Source organism: Trematomus bernacchii, unplaced genomic scaffold (assembly GCF_902827165.1).
Source record: "Trematomus bernacchii unplaced genomic scaffold, fTreBer1.1, whole genome shotgun sequence".
NCBI lineage: Eukaryota > Metazoa > Chordata > Actinopteri > Perciformes > Nototheniidae > Trematomus > Trematomus bernacchii.
Genome location: NW_022987899.1, coordinates 3,443,997 through 3,466,566, shown reverse-complemented (window position 1 = coordinate 3,466,566; position 22,570 = coordinate 3,443,997). Strand labels below are relative to the sequence as shown.

The window sequence follows — 22,570 nt, the reverse complement described above, 5'->3', positions numbered from 1 at the left end:
ATGTATACTTATGTTAGCATATATATATGTGTGAATATACTCTATGTCAGGGGTGTCAAACTCAAATACACAGTGGGCCAAAATAAAAATATCTGTACTAGTCGAGGGACGGACTGGTTCAATGTTTATTGCAAAACGTATTGAAATGAACTTATTGCACATATTAAACCTGGAACTAACAAAGCTTAAATAATTGCCTATAAAAACAACATTAAACAATAAATAATCAGTTGCATTCATTTCTTATGGCTCTATCTGCAGCTTTTCCAGAGTCATTTCTTATGAGTACATTTTTCCACAGGCCAACAACAGCTTCAAAAAAACAATTTCCCTCAAAGAAAAAACCAAACATGCCCTGTTGTCGTGAGAGAAAAAGTGCAGAAGGAAACATCCATGTAAACTCAGTGTGCTGCTCTGTGATGCTAGTTCAAGCCAGATACTTGGCATCTCATCTTGGGTGCAAGGTCATCAATGTTTGGGCTCAGGCTCTGAGCTGAGGAGATCCTCAGGATTGAGTGAAGGTGTGCGTGCAATATACCGGCGAGCCAGATCTAATTAAATTCAAAAATGATCCTGCGGGCCGAAATTAAATCCACCAAGGGTCTGATTTGGCCCCCGGGCCTTGAGTTTGACACACGTGCTCTATGTGTAATATGTATTTGTATGTCTTGTACCCATAGCCTCACTCTTCTTCCATTCTTTTTTAACACTTTTCTCTAACGTATTATTTTTTGCTTCATCTTAATCACTCTTGCCTGCACACTTCTTCCCCATTTTTCACCATCATGTCCTTTCGTTCCTCCCCTCTCCTCCCTCTTACTGATTGATGTCTCCTGTGATGAACACGATGATGGTGCAGCTCACTAATTTCTTGGGGCTCATTTAAGTTTAATCGTTTTATTTTTATATCTTGACCCCTGACTGATGATTGAACTATTTCCATGCTTTAACCAATAACATTTTTATTGTTAATGTATCTTTCCCAATCATTTCTTTCCAGGTAATAATTGAAGCTCATACCTTCCTCTCATCTTTGCTCACAGCAGTTTTCAATTACCTCTGTGTCATAAAACTACTTAACTGAGTTGTCAAAAGCGCTCTATTAAATCTCCGGAGCCTCATAAAGCCCTGCAGTCGCCTTTTAAATCTCCCTGTCAGTACAGATATAATAGATAAACCTTTACTGTCTCATTTAGCTGTCCTCCCGTATGCATCTCTACTTCTTCCGCTCCATGTGTTTCTGATTGGCTGACGATGGTGGAGTTTTAGGTTTAATAGAGAGGAAAATAAAGCAAAGAGGAAATGCAGAACATATGGATTAAGGGAGAGGTTGTGTCCCTGGGAAATCAAACTGAACCCATTTGAAGCAAAAAGAAAATATATGAAAAGTCATTCTGTTGGTTTACATGGTATTCTTGGCAGGTCTGAGGAGTATTGGATTACATGTAACAGGATCACGTAATCAGAATACAAAACAGGTAACTGTATTCCCTCACAGTTACATAACCAAAAATCTGATTACTGTTACATTTCTATAAACTGGGGATTACTAGCAGGATTACAATATTAGTAAAAAAACTAAAACGAGTGTATGTGTTTGTTGTAAAGGGATCAGATTTGATTTCTTCTTTGTAAGATAGCACTCCAACACATTGTACGTTAGGCTAAGGGGCGGGACATTTGTAGAGGCTGAGCAATCACAACAGAGCAGGCCAGCTAGCCAATCAGAGCAGACTGGGCTCTGGTTTCAGACAGAGGGTGAAAAGAGGTGCTGCAGCACAGGCAGTATGAGAAAATTAAAGAGCTTTTTGAACATTAAAACTAACACAATAAATCCCTGCTTAGCAATCCTTATATTCATTTATAGTGAATAATTATTTAATGCCTACAAACTTTTCCTGAATAACAATATCAACTCAGGACTTCAATGTGTAGTGGAGTTCTTTGTCTCTGTGTGATTAATTATTATCTTATAATGAATTTGTGTTTATGAATACCTGGGTATGTTCATTCTCCATATGTCAACCAGAGCTGCTCGATGTGAGCCACAACAAGCGTTTAAAGAAAGACAAACCACAGCTGTGTTTTCTTTGTTGGTCCAATTATTTCCTAGCGACCACTTAGCATGTCACATTATGAGGGGCACACACACAGACACACACACACACACACACACACACACACACACACACACACACACACACACACCACACACACACACACACACACACACACACACACACACACACACACACACACACATCACACACACACACACACACACACACACACACACACACACACACACACACACACACACGCACACGCACACGCACACGCACACGCACAGACAGACATGATTAAGATGATGGGAGAGGCCTTGTATATAGAAATGTCCACTTAGTGCATTCCATGTTTAAACAAAGTGGATGTTGAACTTTGACGCTTTCCTAGGTAAGAGATTTTTTTTTACTGCCAATGACTTCATTCCCTCTGCCGGTGACAGAAGCTCACACACACATATTCGCAGACACACACATATTCACATACACACACATATTCGCACACACACACTGTTGTTCAGTACCTTCCTGTGTGGGGTGGTTTGCTGCGTCATGGCCTTTGGGAAGCTGTGAGCTCCTTTCAGCTGCGTCTTCTCCCAAAGAGAAGCGAGTTTCTGGACACACTCATCCCTGGAGCACAGAGCGACACTGGACTTACTCTGGTAAAAAGAAAATGACATAAACACAGAGGAAAGGTAGATACAATGTTGGTAAAACAAAGCTACTTTTCACACATTTTTATATTAAAACCATGTCAATTTAACGTCAGCTGTGGAAAACAAACATAATTTTCTTTCTCCATCAGAAAACACAGTGGAATACTTTTTGAATATTTTCTTTTACGTTTGTGGAGAGAACAAAACTTTAGATTAATTTACGGCTAAACTGTCCCCAGTAAAGAAAGGAAAAAGAGAACAAGAGAACGAAAGAGGTTAAAAGACAGAGAGCTGGACATCAGAGAGATCAACAGAAGAAGACATACAGGAAGTAAACACTAAAGGGAACAGCAGAAGAAGACAGACAGGAAATAAACACTAAAGGGAACAGCAGAAGAAGACAGACAGGAAATAAACACTAAAGGGAACAGCAGAAGAAGACAGACAGGAAATAAACACTAAAGGGAACAGCAGAAGAAGACAGACAGGAAGTAAACAATAAAGGGAACAACAGAAGAAGACAGACAGGAAATAAACACTAACAGGAACACGGTATGGGCTCTGTAGTGTTTAAAGACTGGTAAAAGAAAATGCGAACAGACTTGGACAGTTACAGAAAACCTCGATCAGTGCTTCTGTCATTTTACGTTGCCATCGCTGCAGTTCCAGCCGTTGGTACGCAGTGGAACAGACCATTTTTTGTTTATCATTCATAAAAACCTATTTTCTCTTCACCTGCAGATGCAGCAGCATGATGTGAATCCAGAGATGAGGCTGTCTGCTGGTCATGTTGAAGCAGGACTTGGCGTACAGACAGTAGTGGCCCTTGAGAGGACAGGAGAACGACAGCTTGGCCACACATCCTCGATTGGAATCTATCACACACAAAAACATATAAAACACACTTTAATGCATCTGGCATTAAAGTAAAACCAGTCAGTTATACTTTCTCTGTCTCTTGCACATATGGACTTGTATAACCTTAGGAGCATATTTACAGAGTGATTCATAGCATGCAAGGACATGGCGGCTCGTAACCATCACAAAACGTCTTCTCCACCACCACCACCACCACCCACACACTGCCACCTCAAAGCTGGTTTCTGTGCTTCACATGGAAATAATCCGGTAATTTGAATCAAAATAAAACAATAGACTTTTTTACGTGCCTTATTTTCGTAGTTCGTATTCATTTCATGTCATGTACACAAAGTTAAGTATTATTTTAGCTGTATGTAAAATAAGATGTTGTGCAGCATTTGGTTCTGATTTAACTGGTAAAACAGATTCACGATTTCTTCTGTTTTAAAAGCAATAATTACACAATTTTGGTAATACGTTAATTTGCTTCATGGTATACGTTACCATAAATAAAGCTATAGATGGATAACACTCAAAGCAAAGCATGTGATAGTTGTCCAACCCCCAAAAATACTGTTTATAAAGGAAGGGGAAGCTCTCTCCATGCCTGACATGTTTTCATCTATAAGCTCTTGACAGACAAAATAAACTGACTCGTATAACCTCAGACAAGACTGCAATGTTTTGTACGGATTGACCTGAGTTATGTTGAGCTGAGATGCTAAGATAACTGGCTGCTGGCTTTAGCCTTATGTATTCGTGGTATCAATCTTCTCCCTAGAGATCATATTTAAATAAATAAAGTGTATTTTAGTTCTTGTCAGAAAACTGTAACAACTCTTGGCTATGCTGGATATCTTCTACATGCTTTAATAACAGTAAAGTAAAACTATACGAGTGACTGAAGTGGTTCAAAGTGATAAAACTCCACCTTCATTTATTTTTCTTGCTATGAAGGTAAACATAATTTCCTTTCAAATGCATGAACTGACTAACTTTATAATACCCAAACGCCAACAAGCGCTCCGTTCCGAACTGTTTGCGTCACTTTTTAGTGTCCCCTGCTTTGTGTTTTGAGCTTCTTGTGGCGTTTCGTTTATGCACCGCTTTTAGTAAACACTTTGCATGTGTTGTGAAGTTGGTAAATGTGTTTTGGCATAGTTGTGTTTTTATATTTGCATTGTTTTTGAAACTGCAGCGTGTTTCTCCTAATGGAAATGTTTTGGGCCGATGTAACATGTTTGCCTTTTGTCGGCCCCCGTACAATATGAAGGTAACATCTTTAAACCTCCATGCATATAACAGATAACATGTTGAGGTTACTGTATTCCCTTACAGTTATATAAAAACAATCTGATTACTGGTACATTTCTTAAAACTTGGGAAGTACTAGCAGGATCACAATACATTTTAAAATAAAGAACCTATATGTTCATTAACATTTACAGGTAACTAGTAATTGTAACAGGACACATTTTTAAAGTAACCCTCCCAACCCTGTGTATGAACTACAGTGTGTGTCTGTTTGTCCTGCTTCACTCCCACCTGTGTGACATGTGTGTTTCCATGAGTTTGTTTATGTTCTCGATTGTGGGTGACGCTGTATATTGTTTTGTGTCACTGTGTGTTTGTCGATGTGTGGATGTGCATATCCACTCTTCCGTGTAATCCTCCTCCCTTGAGATGGGGGGTTCTGCAGGTCAGCAGCATGATGACATCATCCAGCTGAGACCACCTGTGACATCATATCCTCAGCACCTAGGGGCTTGATTCTCATTAAGCACTTAGCAATAATTATGTATGGTGTAATTAATGTGTGCGTACATGTGCAACAGATGTATGTTTACATGTATTTTCAGATGTAATCAATTAACCAGAGGCAAAGGAGGAGATTGTTATTTTTTGTCTAGTTTCCTTTTGTGCACACGTGTGTGTATGTGCGTGTGGCTGTCTAGGAGTGTGTGTGTGTGTGTGTGTGTGTGTGTGTGTGTGTGTGTGTGTGTGTGTGTGTGTGTGTGTGTGTGTGTGTGTGACTCCTGGCTGCCTCTTAGTTAAAATTACATTCAGGCCAAAGGGCTGAGCAAAAACATCCCCTCCAGTCAATCAAAATATCATCACCTCTTATGGTGTGTGTGTGTGTGTGTGTGTGTGTGTGTGTGTGTGTGTGTGTGTGTGTGTGTGTGTGTGTGTGTGTGTGTGTGTGTGTGTGTGTGAGACACAGCTGTGTCTGTTTCCTAATAGGTTCAAAAGACTGTAGCTGTGTCCCCATAGGTGGGGCTGTACTGTAATTGCATTTGTGTGTAGGTTTGTGTGATTTCTGAAGTGTGAACTGATGTGTATTGTAGCATGTGGGCACACATACAAGTGTGTGAGGTTCAGAGATCTTGTTGCCCAACTCAATGTGTTTCATGAGTATCAGATGTATTAAAGGGGCCTCTCATACTGCCTGTGCTGCAGCACCTCTTTTCACCCTCTGTCTGAAACCAGAGCCCAGTCTGCTCTGATTGGTTAGCTGGTCGGCTCTGCTGTGATGAGTCAACCGCTTAGCCTATCATGTACAATGTGTTGAAGCGCTAGCCAATAGAAGCGTGAGTGTTCCATAGTGATGTCACTATGTTCTGGAAGTAAACAAAGGAGTCCAATGGAGACGTTTCAGGCAGGGGGGGAGTGTGTGTGGGAGAGAAACTCCCTATTGAGGGAACACAGGGATGTTAGCCTTTACAATCCATGCATGAAAACCTCTATTATATAAAGGGAAAACTCCAAAAAGCATATTAAGGCCTCTTTAAATGCATATGTCAATTGGAGTTGGAGTTGGTAGTCGATAATTTAGGTGTATGATTTATATCCCATTGAGCTCAGAGTTACCATTCCAGGAGGGGCTGTATCAAGTTTTAGTTAATATGGGAAATAACATGACAGTTAAGTAATAATTTAAGCAAAGCAAATCAAATTGAACATTTGAAAATAAGCAGAAATTGTACGACATGAATGAAAAAATAAAATATGTAGTCCCCGAATTTCAGAAGATTGAGAGAGGAAATGTGAAAATGAATTACAACATTTTTAGAAAGCAGATTAGATTAGTTTTGACACGTAAGAGGTTTCTCATTTCATTGTTTTTACATGAACCGCTTGACCTGCTGTTTCTACTCAGTGCACACTGCAAAAGATACAGCATTAAAGCAGGCGAGCACACGCACAAAACGCCACCCATATATAAATGTACTTACATACTACACAGTGCATAACATTCAGCTGTTTCTACTTAAACATGAGAGTGTTGTATAGATAAAACTGAATTTAATAACCCTGCCCACTTCAAAACAATTCTCTGCTTCTTTACCTTGATTCATTTGACTATTAACAAATTAGCTCTGTGACGTTTGCCCAATAGAGTTTGGCTCATATTATTTATATAATAGTATGTTATTTATTTTCCGATTCAGAACAAGTACAGGTCAAAAGAGTCTGCAGCCACAGATGAATAGGTCTTGCAATATTCTACATTTTCCATGAAAAGACCTAAACCAACTGCATGGCAACAATAGGATTATCCTATCTATTTGACACTTCGCATTGACTTATTTTGTGTTGGCTAGAGCGTGTACTATAGTAACCAAAGTGTAAGTAACAGTTTTTACTTGCATGACTTCACCATTACTTGCCAAAGAAACAGTTTTTATGCTTTTGAATGAACTGCAATTAAGTTTTAACAGCTTTTCAAGCGAGATAGTAACCATTTACATGACCGCTATGTGATCAGGATATCCAAATAATGCATATTTGGTCGTTTTTGGAGCTGTGATTGGCTGCTGGTTAACTGAGAGCGGCCTGTTAGAAGTTAGCTAAAGTTCGCCAGCTAGCTTGTTAGATAGGTAGCTTACGTAAGCTAGCTTGTAAAGTAGCTAAAGTTAACTAACCAGGTTGACAGATAAATAGCTAATGTTCGCTTTCCAACTAGATTGATAGATAGTGTTTGCTAGCAAGCTTGTTAGATAGATAGTTAATGTTGACTTGTTAGCTTGTTAGATAGTGAACGTACGCTAGTTAGCTAGATAGCTGACGTTAGCTAGCTAAAGAGCACACACTCACAGGTTAATTGAGATTTGTTTTAATATATTTCCTAACTGTGGACCTCAACAGAAGAAATCCTATGATCACATCTTCTGGGCTGATAACTGGAAACAGAAAGTCGAAGATAGAAAGTTACATTTAAATACATAAGGTGTCAGTCCAGAGAGGATAACTCTATATAAGGACTCTGACTATTATTTGGGTTAAAGGAATACAAATACACTCATATGAACTTTGGAAGGGATTCAATTAATGATCAGCACATGCAATAGTAAAATAAAGATACTGCTCCTATAGAAATAAATCCCTGCGCGCTGCGCGCTCAACGTACTGTATGTGTATAAAGGATGAAGAGAGAGGGGAAGACGAGGCGTATTCGTACCACATCATTAATTAAGCCCAGCTCTGACTGTAATCTCCTTCAGGTTCAGCAGGTTACACAAACCTTCCCCCTGCCTCTCTCTGTGGACCACACGTATCTTCACCATCTACTGCAATAACACAGTCATTAAATCATATCTCAAAGAAATCTGCTTGTGTTACCTTCTATCACACACTGCTCAGGAATGGGGATCTGCTGCATGATGTCTCTGCAGAACTCGCTGATCGCCTCCATATTGTCTCTTAGATGGATGAAGAGTGTGTCAGTTTCCTCCTCCTCCTTCTTTTTCTCATTGCTTTGACAGTTCTCCGCCTCTTTGACATCAGGGATGAGCGTCGAGCTGTCTTCCCTCAGTTTGCTCTCAGCAGGCGGTGCTTTCTGGTTTTCTGAGAGTGAATTCACGTTTGTTTGTGAGAAGATGCAGTCTGCACTCGGCTCCAGGCCCTCTGCGTCCTCCCCGGTGTCGGAGGTGATGGAGCGCGAGCGCACAGCATGCAGGGCCAGGCTCTTTGACCTGAGAGGAAAAAACAGGAAATGTAAACTATAATAAAATTAAATTGCTCTTTTTTGTAATTTCACAGTACAGGTACTATGTAACGAAATTGTTCCTCTGCATTTGACCCATCCTAGTGTTAGGAGCAGTGGGCTGCCAGTGTCCGGCGCCCGGGGAGCAGTGTAGGGAACGGTGCCTTGCTCAGGGACACCTCGGTAGCACTTGAACTGGTGACCTTCCAGTTGCCAAGCCAAGTCCCTATCGACTTCGCCACCACCGCCCTATCAACAAAATAAAACGTCTAAACTAATTTGGTCTGCTTCCTGTTTTTGGGTTTTGACACTATTCAGACGCTTTGGCATTCAAGGGGACATTGTTGACGATAACTTAGTAAACCTAAGAAAACCATATAAAACAGTAAAATGCCTGGATTTCAGTGCATGCCAGGTGTATTGTTTGCATTAGCTTGACTTTGTTGAAGATACTGATCTTTTGTAAACAGTGTGTGCCTTTCTTACATAAGGTAGATTGTAAGGTAGCAACCTTAGCTGGTAGACACTAGTTGAGGTTAGTAGGTAGATTTGAGATACTTTAAATTGAGCATGGCAGGCAGATTAATCACCTAAATATAAACTATAGACTAACTGTACAGGGTATATGCAGGAATCCTGAAGTCAAATGTAATACCTTTCAAGACCTTTTTCAAGACCTTTTCCATACATTTTAAGACCTCATCGCCACTTCGAGTTTGAACCGGTTACACACTTTACCTCACATTTACTATATACAGTATTGATTGTCCTTCCTCCTTATCTTCCAACCATTTGGACGCAAACTTGCATTTCCCCATAACGATGTTGCTTAACAACCGGCGTAAACGGTATCAAGCAGTGAGCGCGCGATGTCCTGTTCAGGTGACGTCCAATCCAACGGGATGCCATAAATAGACCACAGAATCACACTACACACCTACGCAATGATTACATTCAGGCAGACTGTAGAATACAACCTCTTTGGACAATTTATATACTTATTGAAAACAAGCTACAAAATGTAATACCTTGGAAAATGCCGTTTAATACTTTTTAATAGCCTTAATTTTCGCTAAATTGATTTATCAACTTTTAATACTTTTTAAGACCCCGCGGACACCCTGCTGTAATACCTCCCAAACCGTAACCAATTTAAGAATAATAAATAAAATAAATAGGGCAATAATAATTTACAAGTAATTAAATAATAGACATTGTACAAAGGCTGAATTAAAAAAATTAAAATAATAATAATATAGTTAAATAAATAAAAGAATATAATGAATTGTATACGTTTATATATTTAGTTTAATTAAGTTTAAAGTAAAAATAAAATTGTAGGCTTGGCCATATTTCCATTTGACCAGATTACACAGTGACAGTGATAAAAATACTTTCCTTCACTCAAGATATAAGTATATTATGGGCTGTAAAGCTACGTATTAACCGACCTGTTGAATCTCATTTCTCGGCGCTCCTCCCTGACGGCCTGGCTCAGGCTGTAGCGTCGCTGCGGGGCGGGAGAGTCCTCCGCCTCCTCCTCTCCCACCTCCTCCCCCATCTTATCCTCAAAGGCCTGGATCTTCAGCTGCAGCCGCTGCTCTGACCCCCGTCCTCCCCCTGCAAGAGAGGCAAAGGGAGGCATCTCGTCCAGCCTGTAAAACACACACAGAGACTGTAAGGCGAAGGGTTGCATGTGTTGAGCACGTGAGAACAGACACATTTGGATGGACTTCAGTAGCCTTATTATTCACCTCTCCCCCCTTTTCTCCCCTTCTAGCCCTCTCACGGTGACTGGCTCTATTCCTGGGTCTCTCACCCCATGCGTCCCCCTTTTCCTGGCAAAATCTCACCTCTTTGGCTTTGTTTTCCCCCCTATGCTGCCGGTCTCCTTTCTTTCTCTCCTAATTATTCCCTCTTTCACGGTGTGTTGCTATTTCCCCCCCCCCCCTTTATAACTTCATTAAACACTCCACTTGTTTTCTGAAAGAGGAATTCCAACTGCCTACGTTTGTTGTTTTTCCTCCCTCTTCACCCCCCTGCTCTTTCCCTAATAAACCTTCCTGCTTCTCTCGACCCCTCTATCGTTTTTCCAGAAGACCCCAAGCAAAGTCTCTGGAAGCCTCCAATCCTGCACATCATGTTCTCGTTTCGGCTAATGCTTCGCGTGTCGTTCCCACACTGCAGCCAGATGAATCCCAGTAAACTTATGAACATTAACACACACACACACACACACACACACACACACACACACACACACACACACACACACACACACACACACACACACACACACACACACACACACACACACACACACACACACACACACACACACACACACACACACACACACACACACACACACACACACACACACACACACACACACACACACACACACACACACACACACACACACACACACACACACACACAGACACACACACACACACACACGTTGAGCATGCAAACTGCATTTAAAGCACTTTTTATAACTTCCATTTGTTGTAAATATGGCAGTAACATGAACAAAGTCATCGGAGGTCAGACTTGGACATAAGGAAATCCACATTTCTTTAAGTCTTAGTACAAAAAATTGAATAAATGTGTTGGCTCAGTATGTGTATCCTCTTGGCTTTGTGCAACTTTCGACTACTCCCTGTGGCATGCTGATAAACACAGCACTTTCATTTCAAATAGGAATCAGTGTTGAAATATATTTTGTTAAACTTGTGGTACTATCATTTTTTAATCCAGATTCAATTGTACAGCAGGCGTACTTAGATTTTTGTTTTGAATTCACAAATTCAGCTAATTGAGAGTGCCCAGAAATCCATACATTTAACACGATAGTTCAACAAATTGGGATAATTTATTATTCGCTTTCTTGACTTGTTAGAAGAGAAGATGATTACCTCTCTGATGCCTGTAGGTTACATCTGGAGCTACAGCAAGCAGCCAGCTTTCTTTATTGAAGCATTTAAAGAGGCCTTTGGGGTTTCTCTTCTCCTGTAGTGTGTTGTATAGGTTTCTGTGCATGTAAATGGTCTGTAAACACTGAAATCCCTGTGTTCCCTCCAGAGGGAGTTTCTCCCCTCCCCCCCCCCCCCCCCTGCCTGAAACGCCTCCATAGAGTGCCACAGTGACGCGTCCTAAAACCCGGAAGTAAGTTAGCATTTTACCACTTCCGGTTCCTTCGACAAAAACCAGTGCAATGCAAAATAGCTCGAAATAAGGTCTGTGGTTGACACAAATTGAAGAGACAGAAATTATAAAAGTAGGGTAGACATGTGGATATTATCCGGCTGAACAAAACGTGATCTGTCTCTTCAATGTGTGTCAACCACAGGCCTTATTTTGAGCTATTTTCCAAAATCCTATGGAGAAATTGCATTGGTTTTTGTCGAAGGAACCGGAAAGAGTTTACTTCCGGGTTTTAGGACGCGTCACTCTATTGGACTCCTTTGTTTACTTCTGGAACATAGTGACATCTCTATGTAACACTTGCATTTCTATTGACTAGCGTTCCAATACATTGTACGTGGTAGGCTAAGGGGCTGGACATGTCTAAGTGGTTGACCAATCACATCAGAGCCGGCCAGCTAACCAATCAGAGCAGACTGGGCTCTGGTTTCAGACAGAGGGTGAAAAGAGGTGCTGCAGCACAGATAGTATGAGAAAAATAAAGAGCTTTTTGAACATTAAATCATCTAAACATGTCACAGTAGAGGCATAAAATACTAATATGAACCTGAAAATGAGCAGAATATGTCCTCTTTAAGACCTGAGCACTTCTCCCACCACTGCCTGTGAATTACATTACATTGCATTTAGCTGACGCCTTTATCCAAAGCGACTTACAATTACCAATTACAGGGACATTCTCCCTGGAGTAACTGAGGGCTAAGTGCCTTACTCAAGGGCACACTAGTGGTGGTGTTCCAGGCGGGATTTGAACTCGCAACCTTCCAATCTTCAGCCCACCTCACTATCCATTAGACCACCACTACCACTGAATGTGCGTCACTAACCTGCAGTGCGTGGCCGTGCTCTCCTCCAGTCTCCTCCCCAGCAGGCGAGCGATAGAGGTGAAGGAGTTGCTCATCCTGTAGATGTCTTTCCCGCAGCCGCCCAGTAAACACGGGTAGCGGTCTGTCAGCGCTCTGATCTCCAGCAGCAGTGTGTGGTGAAAGCTGTGGTCCATGCTGCCCAGACAGGACACCAGGTACACCAACGAGCCATGAGCGTGAGCCTGGAGAGAGGAGGCAGGACAGGGAGGAAGATAACATATTCAATGACATTTTATTTATATCGCCAAATATCACAAATTACAATTTTTTCACAGGGGACTTTGTACAGTTCAATTAATGACAGGGTAAAAAATATAACTAAAATACAACATCCAATTTATGAGTAATGTGAATGTTTAAAAAAATCAAATCAACTAAAACAAAAATAGAATACAAATAAAAAAATCCCTGGAGGATGGTCAAGGCAATTAAACAAGTAAAATAAATGACAATAAAACAAAATATCAGACCCAGGAGATTGTTCAATGCAAGCCTGAGCCAGCCCTAATAATAAAGCTTTGTTTGTCCCAGAATAAAACTATACAAAGATATGAGAAAAGTTTTATTGTTTACAAAACATTTGGTTTAGTGTTTATTTCTATTGTTGTGGGTTGCTTCTGAGTGTACTGAAAATGACTACAAATGAGGCAAGCTTATTGTTTCACGACATGTATTTTCGTGAAAGAGAAATGCATTATATTTGATACACATAATTTTTTTACTTTCAAGCAATTTGGGGTGTTTTTGTGAAAAGTATTTTATTTCAAAATCTTGACAAACAATTATAACTGCAAACACATGCTCTCTGCAAGAAAATATGAACTTCTTATTTTTCCACAATGCTCCCCATTACTTCCCATCGGCCTTTGTATACACATCCAGAACATTTCAACATCCTCAAAACACTTTTTGTTCTAGGAGTATTCAATATGCTCACCTTCGACACAGAAACATACTTTGCTGGGTTTAACCGACTAATATCTGTGGTATTACAGTGCAACAAACTATACTTAAAGGTAGGGTAGGTAACGGCCCGTCTCCACAGCAGCGTTAAAAAATCTTGGAACGCTTCTGCCCATTCACTTTGAATGGGGTGACGTCACTTTGCCTCACTTTTCGCAGAACTGCATTGTGGGCAGCAGAGCGGAGATTTTCAGGATTTTCAGGATTCAAAGTTGAGCAATGTTCAACTTTTGAAGCTGAGGTGGAAGCGTCAGCCAATCAAATCCCGTGTACGCGTGTATTTTTTTAACGCTGCTGTGTGGACAGGCCGTAAGAATGGAGAAAGCTCGAGTGCGCTAGAAGTTGAAAGTATGCAGCCGAAAAAAATCTGCCCCTTCCTTCAGACTTCCTTACAGAGCCCCTCCTCCAACACACACGGACGCGCACATGACCAATGAGGGCACAAGATAAGTTTGTGCACAGATGGAAGGCTGACAGGCAGGTAGGCCATCCAGTTACTTTAGCCGGGCCGGCTCAGATGATTGGTCGTGCTTTTTACAGCGCCACGGCTTCCACAGATGACGTGTTTTTATGTATTTATTGTCAAAGCATTTAATGTATTCATTGCTATCGGGATGTTAAGAGCATTCCATGGAATATAACAAAAAGTGTTTCTGAAGTGAATTACCTACCCCACCTTTAAGACATAAAAGGAAATAAACAAAACAACAACAAAAAACAAGGAATGCACAGTGATAAATGTTTAGGCCTAACAAGTTATGCTTATAATGCATTTAATCAAAATATTATCACACAATCATACTAGTTGGGATTCATGTGGGTTAATACCATAGGACAGGAGCAAGCATTACGTTTTTTATTTTTTATTTAATTCCAACCTTTGTAATGAACAATGTATTTGTCTCTGTTGTCCACGTTTATAAAGCCCACATAAACAACACCATAAGAACACATGGGGTGAAGTATCTAGATGTCTCATAGAAGTCGGCTGTATTGAGAATTGTAATTAATAACATCTCTTCGCTTTTGCCCTAGGGTTAAGGAACAGTGGTTTGGAAAAGACATAGGACTTGATTTCGACCACTGATTGACGAAGGGCCCGAAAGACAGACGGAGAAAACCTGTGCTTACAGAGATCAATCACTGGTATTAATGGAAGAGAATAATGCAGATACTCCACAGTGTGGGAATGTTTTACAAGCATTCTCAGTAGGGTGCTATTTGTACACTAGCTCAAACTACTAGAAAAAGTAAAACCGTAGCAAAATGCTAATAGGTATTTCGGAGTTTGTTAACCTGCAGTTCAAAATGCTTTACTGGGATTTGCAATACTTCTGCACACAGTAAAGGTGGGGTAGGTAATTCACTTCAGAAACACTTAACATCCCGATAGCAATAAATACATTAAATGCTTTGACAATAAATACATTAAAAAATGTCATCTGTGGAAGCCGTGGCGCTGTAAAAAGCACGACCAATCATTTTAGTCAAACTTATCTCGTGCCCTCATTGTTCATGTGCGCGTTTGTGTGTGTTGGAGGAGGGGCTCTGTAAGGAAGTCTGAAGGAAGGGGCAGATTTTATTCGGTTACGTACTTTGAAATTCTAGCGCACTCGAGCTGGTTTCTCCATTCTTACCTACCCTACTTTTAATGATTTTATTGTGTTTTTAAGGAATCATTTCTATACTTCGAAACATTACAACATCAGCACAAATGGCAAGATTTAGTGTTTAAAAGTGAGACAGTTCACAGAAATGCTAATGAAAGCCAGCTTGGTCAAATGAAGTCTTAATCATCACAGTCACACTATTTAATTATCTGGAAAAAGCACTTGGCTAACATTTGACGTCGTAAACACGTAACTGTTTTTTTCTTGCACAATAACAGCAAGTTTAAAAGAACCAAGAACTGTTGTTTTTAATAATGACGTTTAATAATGTCCAAATAATTATCGTAGAGTAACAGATATTCCAAGAAAGTGCCAAATCTGACAGGATGGATACGGATCTGGAAAGATAAATCAGTTATTTCCGTCTCATGTGTACACAAAGACACACTTTGGCCCGTTCACTTCCATCACTTCATTATCATTACTGCATCGACACAGGAAGCTAATCTTTTCTGGCGGTAGCACGTTTGTAGGAAAGAGATATTTGTTAAAACACTTCCCTTAAGCGATGCATGATACTGAGTTTATTTTAAGAGTTAAAAAGAAAAGAAAACACAGCAACGGTCCAGAATGAGGCCAAATCACCAACCTGCTTTATTTTATTGCTAACATTGATATCTGCTTCCTTTGGAGCTGCAGTCTGGCACACTGACAATCCCCATGGAGATACAGCTGTGTGTTTCGTTTGGGTAAATGATTCCTCCCTTGATATTTCTCTATCTGAACGGAGTAACTTAAGGTCTGGAGCAAAGTGCTGTACATCAAAAGTGATATTCCCGTAGTACAACAACATCAAACTTTCCTTATCAAAACTAAATGTTGAACATGACTTGAGTACTTTAATACCCCATGGCAATAAGAAAGAGTCATTAGTCATTTGATTTGGTTAATGACTAACTGAAGGGTTACTTTTACCAGTTAAAAAATGTAATCAGGAACCTAATCTGATATATATAAAATTGAAACTGAAAACCATAAAGCAGATTCAGGCAGTAGATGTATACATTCACACTTAAAGTATTAGCCTACAGAACAGTACAGTTTACAAAAGAAGAAATACAATCTGATCCTTTTACAATAAACACTATATCAGGGGTGTCAAACTCAAGGCCCGGGGGCCAAATCCGGCCCGTGACTTCATGTTATGTGGCCCCACAAGAGCTTGCAAAGAATATAATATGATTATTATACGGTTACATGCCGATTTACAGAAGCACGTTGCCCATAAACTACATGTCCCACAATGCATCTCAAATGTGACTTTTTTCTCAGAATGTGACTTTTTTTCTTCAAAATATGCCTTTTTTTCTTAGAATTTGCCTTTTTCTCCGAATCTGACTTTTTTTCAAAACATTTTTTTTTTCAAAATGTCACTTATTTTTTTCCAGAATTTGGCTTTTCTTTTTAAATCATTTTGTGACATTCTCACTGAAGAGACTTGCAATTATTGGCCCTAGACTTCTGCTTTCAGACGTAGTTAATTATGAAGTTATTACCCTATCCGATAATAATCCAATGCAGGGGCAATAATGTAATATAATACATTATTTTATATATATTAAATATTTATATATGTATTTTTATATAGTCTTATATATAAAACCGACCCTTTGAGTGCAACCATGATGCTAATGTGGCCCGAGATGAAATTGAGTTTGACACCCCTGCACTATATGCTCTTTTCAGTTTTTTACTAACATCAACAATCCTGCTTGTAATCCACCAATTGTTAGCCATGTAACTTCAGTTTTTTGTATCCTGATTACGTTATCGCAACATGTAATCTATTACTCCCCAAGCCTGTTCATAATGTATATTCTACTATTACAACTTCTGTCTCATCAGTCAAATGTTTTACTCAAAGTTACATTGGTGAGTTATACCTTATTTTGTGTTAAAAAGTATTGTTTTTGCAGGAGTTAGAGTATGATCTTGGTCAGCAGCAGCTTTTTAAATCCCCTGCATAGACTGAATATCATGTTCCTCCTCTCTGCCAGTCGTTCCCAAACTTTCTGGCTTGTATTTTCAACCTCTTGCCAAGTCTTACATTTGTATAAGTTATGAGCAGAGAGAGTTATTTTTACCTTCTCGACTTGTTATTTTGAATATGTTTCATACGGCTAAAGAGGTCAAACTAATAATTGTGGGGGAAACTTCTGTGTAGCAATGCAGTGGGAGTCACCGACTCAGGAAGGAGACACGGTGAGAGTTGGAGATTTTGATGTCAAACACTGATGGGTTTATTCAGAGTATTCGGCCGGAGGATTCACATCACAAGTCAAAGAGTCAGAGGGTCTGACTTCACGGTAGAGTTGCCACGTCAATTCTGAAGAGCCTCTCTCTATGCTAGACCTTTTAACTGGTTCACAGAGAGTAATCAACATCTCTGAAGGAGTAGACTAAACAGCTGGGAACACTGAGCCACCTGCGTCCGACACTTATGGCCTCAAAGATTTCACATCTTAAGAGTCCACAAACACCGATAAAGAAGTGCCTCAGCGTTCTCACAACAATTACCATTCGTGCCAGACAAGTTGACCGGTCACAAACTGGTGACAACAACACATATGGCACCAATGCTTTTCCTTCAGACATCAGAGTAGATCATAAAACGTCACAGAGCAAAAGGTTAGATATCTAGAAGAATTATTCCTTAACAATAATCATGTAGATATATATCTTGGACGCTCTATTCTTTAAAAATAATTTTTAAATAAATGATTTGTTACTTAATTTAAAGGCTTTTGATTGCCAAAAATATGGAGAGCCCATACTTTGTTTCTCTTAGTTCTTCCTGTCTGTCTTCTTCTGTTGTTTCTCTGACGTTCAGCCCTCTGTCTTTTAACCTCGCTACTTCTCTTGTTCTCTTTTTATTTTCTTCACTGGGGACAGTTCAGCCATCATGAATCCAAGGTTGTTGTTTTTTAAATTGACCGGACCTCTTTCTGTGGATTGATATGTCTGCATATAATCCCTTGATCAGAGCGGCCTCCTTAGCAACGGTCTGTTCTCCTTAGTAGCGGTCTGTTAGCGAGTATTACACATTTCTGGAATGTTCAAATTGACCAATCAGAATCGAGTATTCAACTAAGCCATGTAATAATGAAAAAACAAGACCACCACAAACTACAGCCTTAAAAATAACCATAGAACTCAATCGATTTCTGAAACAGTATTAATTCAAAATAAAAAGGAAATCTTATAATCTTGTACTTTGATTAACTTTTTGATAAATGCTAATCTAACACAAAGACCTGAACATTTTTTAGACTAACTCTCTCTTTAGGGGGTAAAGGAAGCCAGAAAGAGTGTTGTGCAATCCTGATACAATCAAGTTCAAATGTGTGTGTGTGTGTGTGTGTGTGTGTGTGTGTGTGTGTGTGTGTGTGTGTGTGTGGCACAAAACAAGAATCCACAGGAGGTTCTCTCCACTGCCATCACCAGGAGGCCTTTGCGGAGGCATTTCCCAGAAAAAACACGGCTTATTTTCCAAATGGTTCCAACGTGAAGAAAGACAGGACACTGAGGCACAACCAACTGTGTGTGTGTGTGTGTGTGTGTGTGTGTGTGTGTGTGTGTGTGTGTGTGTGTGTGTGTGTGTGTGTGTGTGTGTGTGTGTGTGTGTGTGTGTGTGTGTGTGTGTGTGTGTGTGTGTGTGTGTGTGTGTGTGTGTTGGTTGGCAGGTCATTCACCAGGAAGATTGAGGAGAAAAAGTTGCCCTGGAGTAATAAAAAAAAAACTCTGTTATGGTTTCGAGCTCCATTATATGTGTGTTTGTGACAGTCATGCCATGTTTCCCCCTTTTCGTAAATGTTCACATGATTGTCTTTAAACTGCCTTAAATGGACCCCGAGGACAAGAGAAGTGGGAGCCCCTCACTCTGTCCTGTACTGACTGAGTGACTGTAGTGTGTGACTTTGTGAGACCTGTTACACAAGTGGACAGTTAGGTGTTGCTTAATACGTCTGCGCAACAGAAGATGATACAACTATCTCATGAACGATATACTTATTTATAACATGAGTTAGTTGAATAGTCGATTCTTATTGGTCAATTCGGACATTTCAGAGGTTGTTAATTCTCACTTACAGACCGTTGCTAAGGAGAATAGACCGTTGCTAAGGAGGATCAAGGGACTATGCTCATTCATATCAATCCGTAGGAAGACATCCGGTAAATTAAGAACCAGCTGTGGAAACAAACTTTATTTTGTATCCATCAGAAAATGCATCCATCACTCTGCAGCGATCCCACCTCACATTTCACTCCAACTAATTAGCAGCTCAGTGTTTTTACAACAGCCAATCACAGCCAGTTAACGGCTGAAAAAACAGCACTTTCTATGTCAAAGAGAGTGACATTAAAGGCAAATGAAAAGCCAAGTCTGCAGGGCAGCCAAGTGTTAAACTCAAGGTGTTGGCAAAAGTGAGGCTCAAGGGACCGATCCAGGCCACAGTCGAGGCAGAGGAGTGCAGTTAAGTAATGATCACTAATAAAAGTATCTTTCTTGCTTTTTATGTTCCTTTAAAGTGTGTCATGATTGCACAATAAGGCTCTAACAGTTACTCTTGAACTATTCCTTAAAGTGGACCTATCATGCTATATTTGAATGTTCAAATCTGGATCAGTTTTTATCAGATCCGTTGCAGCCCCTTTTTTAGAGATTTGGGTATGGAGGAAAATAGAGAGGGTTGTGTTTTCTGACACTTGGTGAGTTCCCTGGAACACCGGGGACACATATTCATGTATAAAAGACGTACAAAAGTGCATGATAGGTCCCTTTTAAATATAGATGTTTTTCTCCCCACCAGAACAGCAGCTTGTTATGTTTCTTCTTCCCTATTCAGCTACAGAGAGACAGAAATGTCCTGAGGAGTGTGTTTGTTTAGGACAGACGCTTCTGATGCAGATATCAGACAGCAGATCAAATATCCGGATGTGCCGGCCTGTCTGGTGGGTCAGTGTGTGTTTTACACCTGGCAGGACAACAGAGAACAAGTCATGTGAGCGTGCAGCCTGTTCCTCCCTCCTCGTTGCAATAATCACTCCTGCCTGTTTCAGAGTGTGTGAATACTTACTGCTAGGCAAACTTAAAGAGCAATAAAAGCATTAATTCAAAAAGTAAGTATTTCGGTAAGTAAGCCTGTCTCTGTTGCAGCGACAAGATTCAGGTTCATACTTGTATGTTGTGTCTCTACTGTGACATGTCTCCATGCTTTAATGTTCAAAAAGCTCTTTATTTTTCTCATACTGCCTGTGCTGCAGCACCTCTTTTCACCCTCTGTCTGAAACCAGAGCCCATGTCGGTCACCTTAGCCTATCACGTGCAATGTGTTGGAATGGTAGCCAATAGAAGCTCTGGTGTTACAAAGCAAGTACATGTTTTATAATACTTTGCTTCAGCAGGATAATCTCCCCATATTATAACATGGCTTCACCTTACCACCGTTAAACTAGTTTATTTAGCCACTTGTTAGCAACCGCAGTTTCTATGACCTATAGAAGCTTCGGACATTCAGTGGACCTTACTGATGTATATCGTGTCGTAAAACTAAACGTTCAAATTTCTTCAGCTTGTGTTTACCACAGACTTTATTTCAGGCTCACAACCATAAACACATTGAAAAGACTTTGAGTACCGGAAGTGGTAAAATGCAAACTGATTTCCAGGTTTTAGGATGAATTCTTTCCCCTCGTCTCCGAGTCACTACAGTAAACACTTTCGTACCAACTGCAAATCACTGCTGCAAACAGATGCAAACTTTTGTTTGTGTGTGTGTTGTTGAGTGAGTGTGTTTGTACCTCACTGATGATTCCCACGGCACCATGGATTTTGGCTACGTGACCCAGGAGAGCTGGGCACTGTTGACCCAGAATCCTCAGCGTTGGCAGGAAGCTGACCAGTGAGGAGGGGCTGGCCTGAGACACGTCCACCAGCGCTCCCAGCAGGCACTCGGTCAGGGACTGGTCTCCAAGGAAGCTAACAAGAGCGGGAACCTGAGGGCTCAACATCTGGGTAATAAACAAAGATAGAGGGGGATGAAAGTACTATTCATTACTCTTGATTGAAGACCTGGTAATTTGTTTTCATACTCTGTTGGGGTCATTTCAAACACCAGTCCTAATGTACTGTTACATTACACACACATGCAGCTCGGGCTAAGATATTATACCTTTGATAAACATCTCAACTGCATAAACACAGAGTCAAGTGGTCAAATGTATGACGTTCTACATGAGAGCATAGTATATATTTTTAATTCACGACAGTCCTCACTATATTCTATCAAGTGTATATTCATTTAAAGCCTTTCAAAATGCATATTTGAAACCCACAAACCAATGTTGTTGCAGGGGACACTGGGATATGCTTGAGGTGTAGACGTTTAGCTGTTAAAAATAGTTTTTCTTCCGGGTCTCAGCAGCAGAAGTTATCCTGTCACTGTTTTGGCATCACCCCTCAATACCAAATACAGGCTTGATTTTAATGAAAGCTGGAGGTGAGGAGATTGACCCTTTGAGAGAGATGAGCGGACTGCTTTCCAATATCAAACAAAAGCTGGAATGTACCAATGTCTGGACCAATGCAGAGAAGTGTTTCCTCATTATCTAGACTGGACTGAATCACACTAACAATACATACCATGAATGAATGAGTCACTTGTTCTAGAAATTCATTAAAACATCAAACATTTTCTCCTCCTCAGGGAGAATATGCTAAAGTTAGCTCAGAATTTCCGTATCATTGTCATTTTTATTCTTTGTAATACTGCATCATTTCCAGTATTAGGATGCAGGAGGTTTGGAAACAATTGTGAGCAGTTTAGCTGCAGTCATCGCAGAAATATTTTTGTGCGTCTGTGTGGGGGGTGAAGATTAAAATAACTCCAGATGGATGGTTTTGTTTCCGTAGTGCTTAGCATGAGTAGCTGTTACCCCCCTGTTTACTGGCATGTGGTACTTTCCCCCTATTTTGAACACCAGCGGCTCTGCCTCAAAATATGCAGGATTCAGGGCATTCCTCCTGAGAAATGTGCACCACACGTTGACTCTGTTTGGCTGCATTTCTTACTATGTGCAGAGGGTATTTAATATATTTCAACGTGAGCTTATTACAGGATATGGAGAAGTTTAACGGGAAAAGGTCTGATTCAGCATGATTCATGTTACAAAAACGCCCCACATGTAAGTTGGATTGTGTTTTTTTTTCATATAACCCCAGTCTGATGTATTGTGTCTAACTTATTTCTAATATTAGGATTTATTATTGATGGAAGGCTGCTCGGTTAAGGTGTTA

At 40.3% G+C, this 22,570-nt stretch overlaps 1 protein-coding gene across 3 annotated transcripts in view; it reads right to left on the bottom strand.

Annotated features, from left to right (window-relative positions):
* The window catches only part of veph1 (ventricular zone expressed PH domain-containing 1), an 81,174-nt gene that overhangs the window by 21,422 nt on the left and 37,182 nt on the right, over nucleotides 1-22,570 (bottom strand). For all 3 annotated transcript variants that reach the window (XM_034114620.1, XM_034114621.1, XM_034114622.1), the window contains exons 6-11: nucleotides 21,076-21,285; nucleotides 12,602-12,822; nucleotides 10,016-10,219; nucleotides 8,201-8,553; nucleotides 3,455-3,594; nucleotides 2,588-2,722 (exon numbers count right to left, since the gene is read on the bottom strand). In XM_034114620.1, the coding sequence (XP_033970511.1) occupies nucleotides 2,588-2,722; nucleotides 3,455-3,594; nucleotides 8,201-8,553; nucleotides 10,016-10,219; nucleotides 12,602-12,822; nucleotides 21,076-21,285 (1,263 nt within the window). The remainder of the gene's footprint in view (nucleotides 1-2,587; nucleotides 2,723-3,454; nucleotides 3,595-8,200; nucleotides 8,554-10,015; nucleotides 10,220-12,601; nucleotides 12,823-21,075; nucleotides 21,286-22,570) is intronic.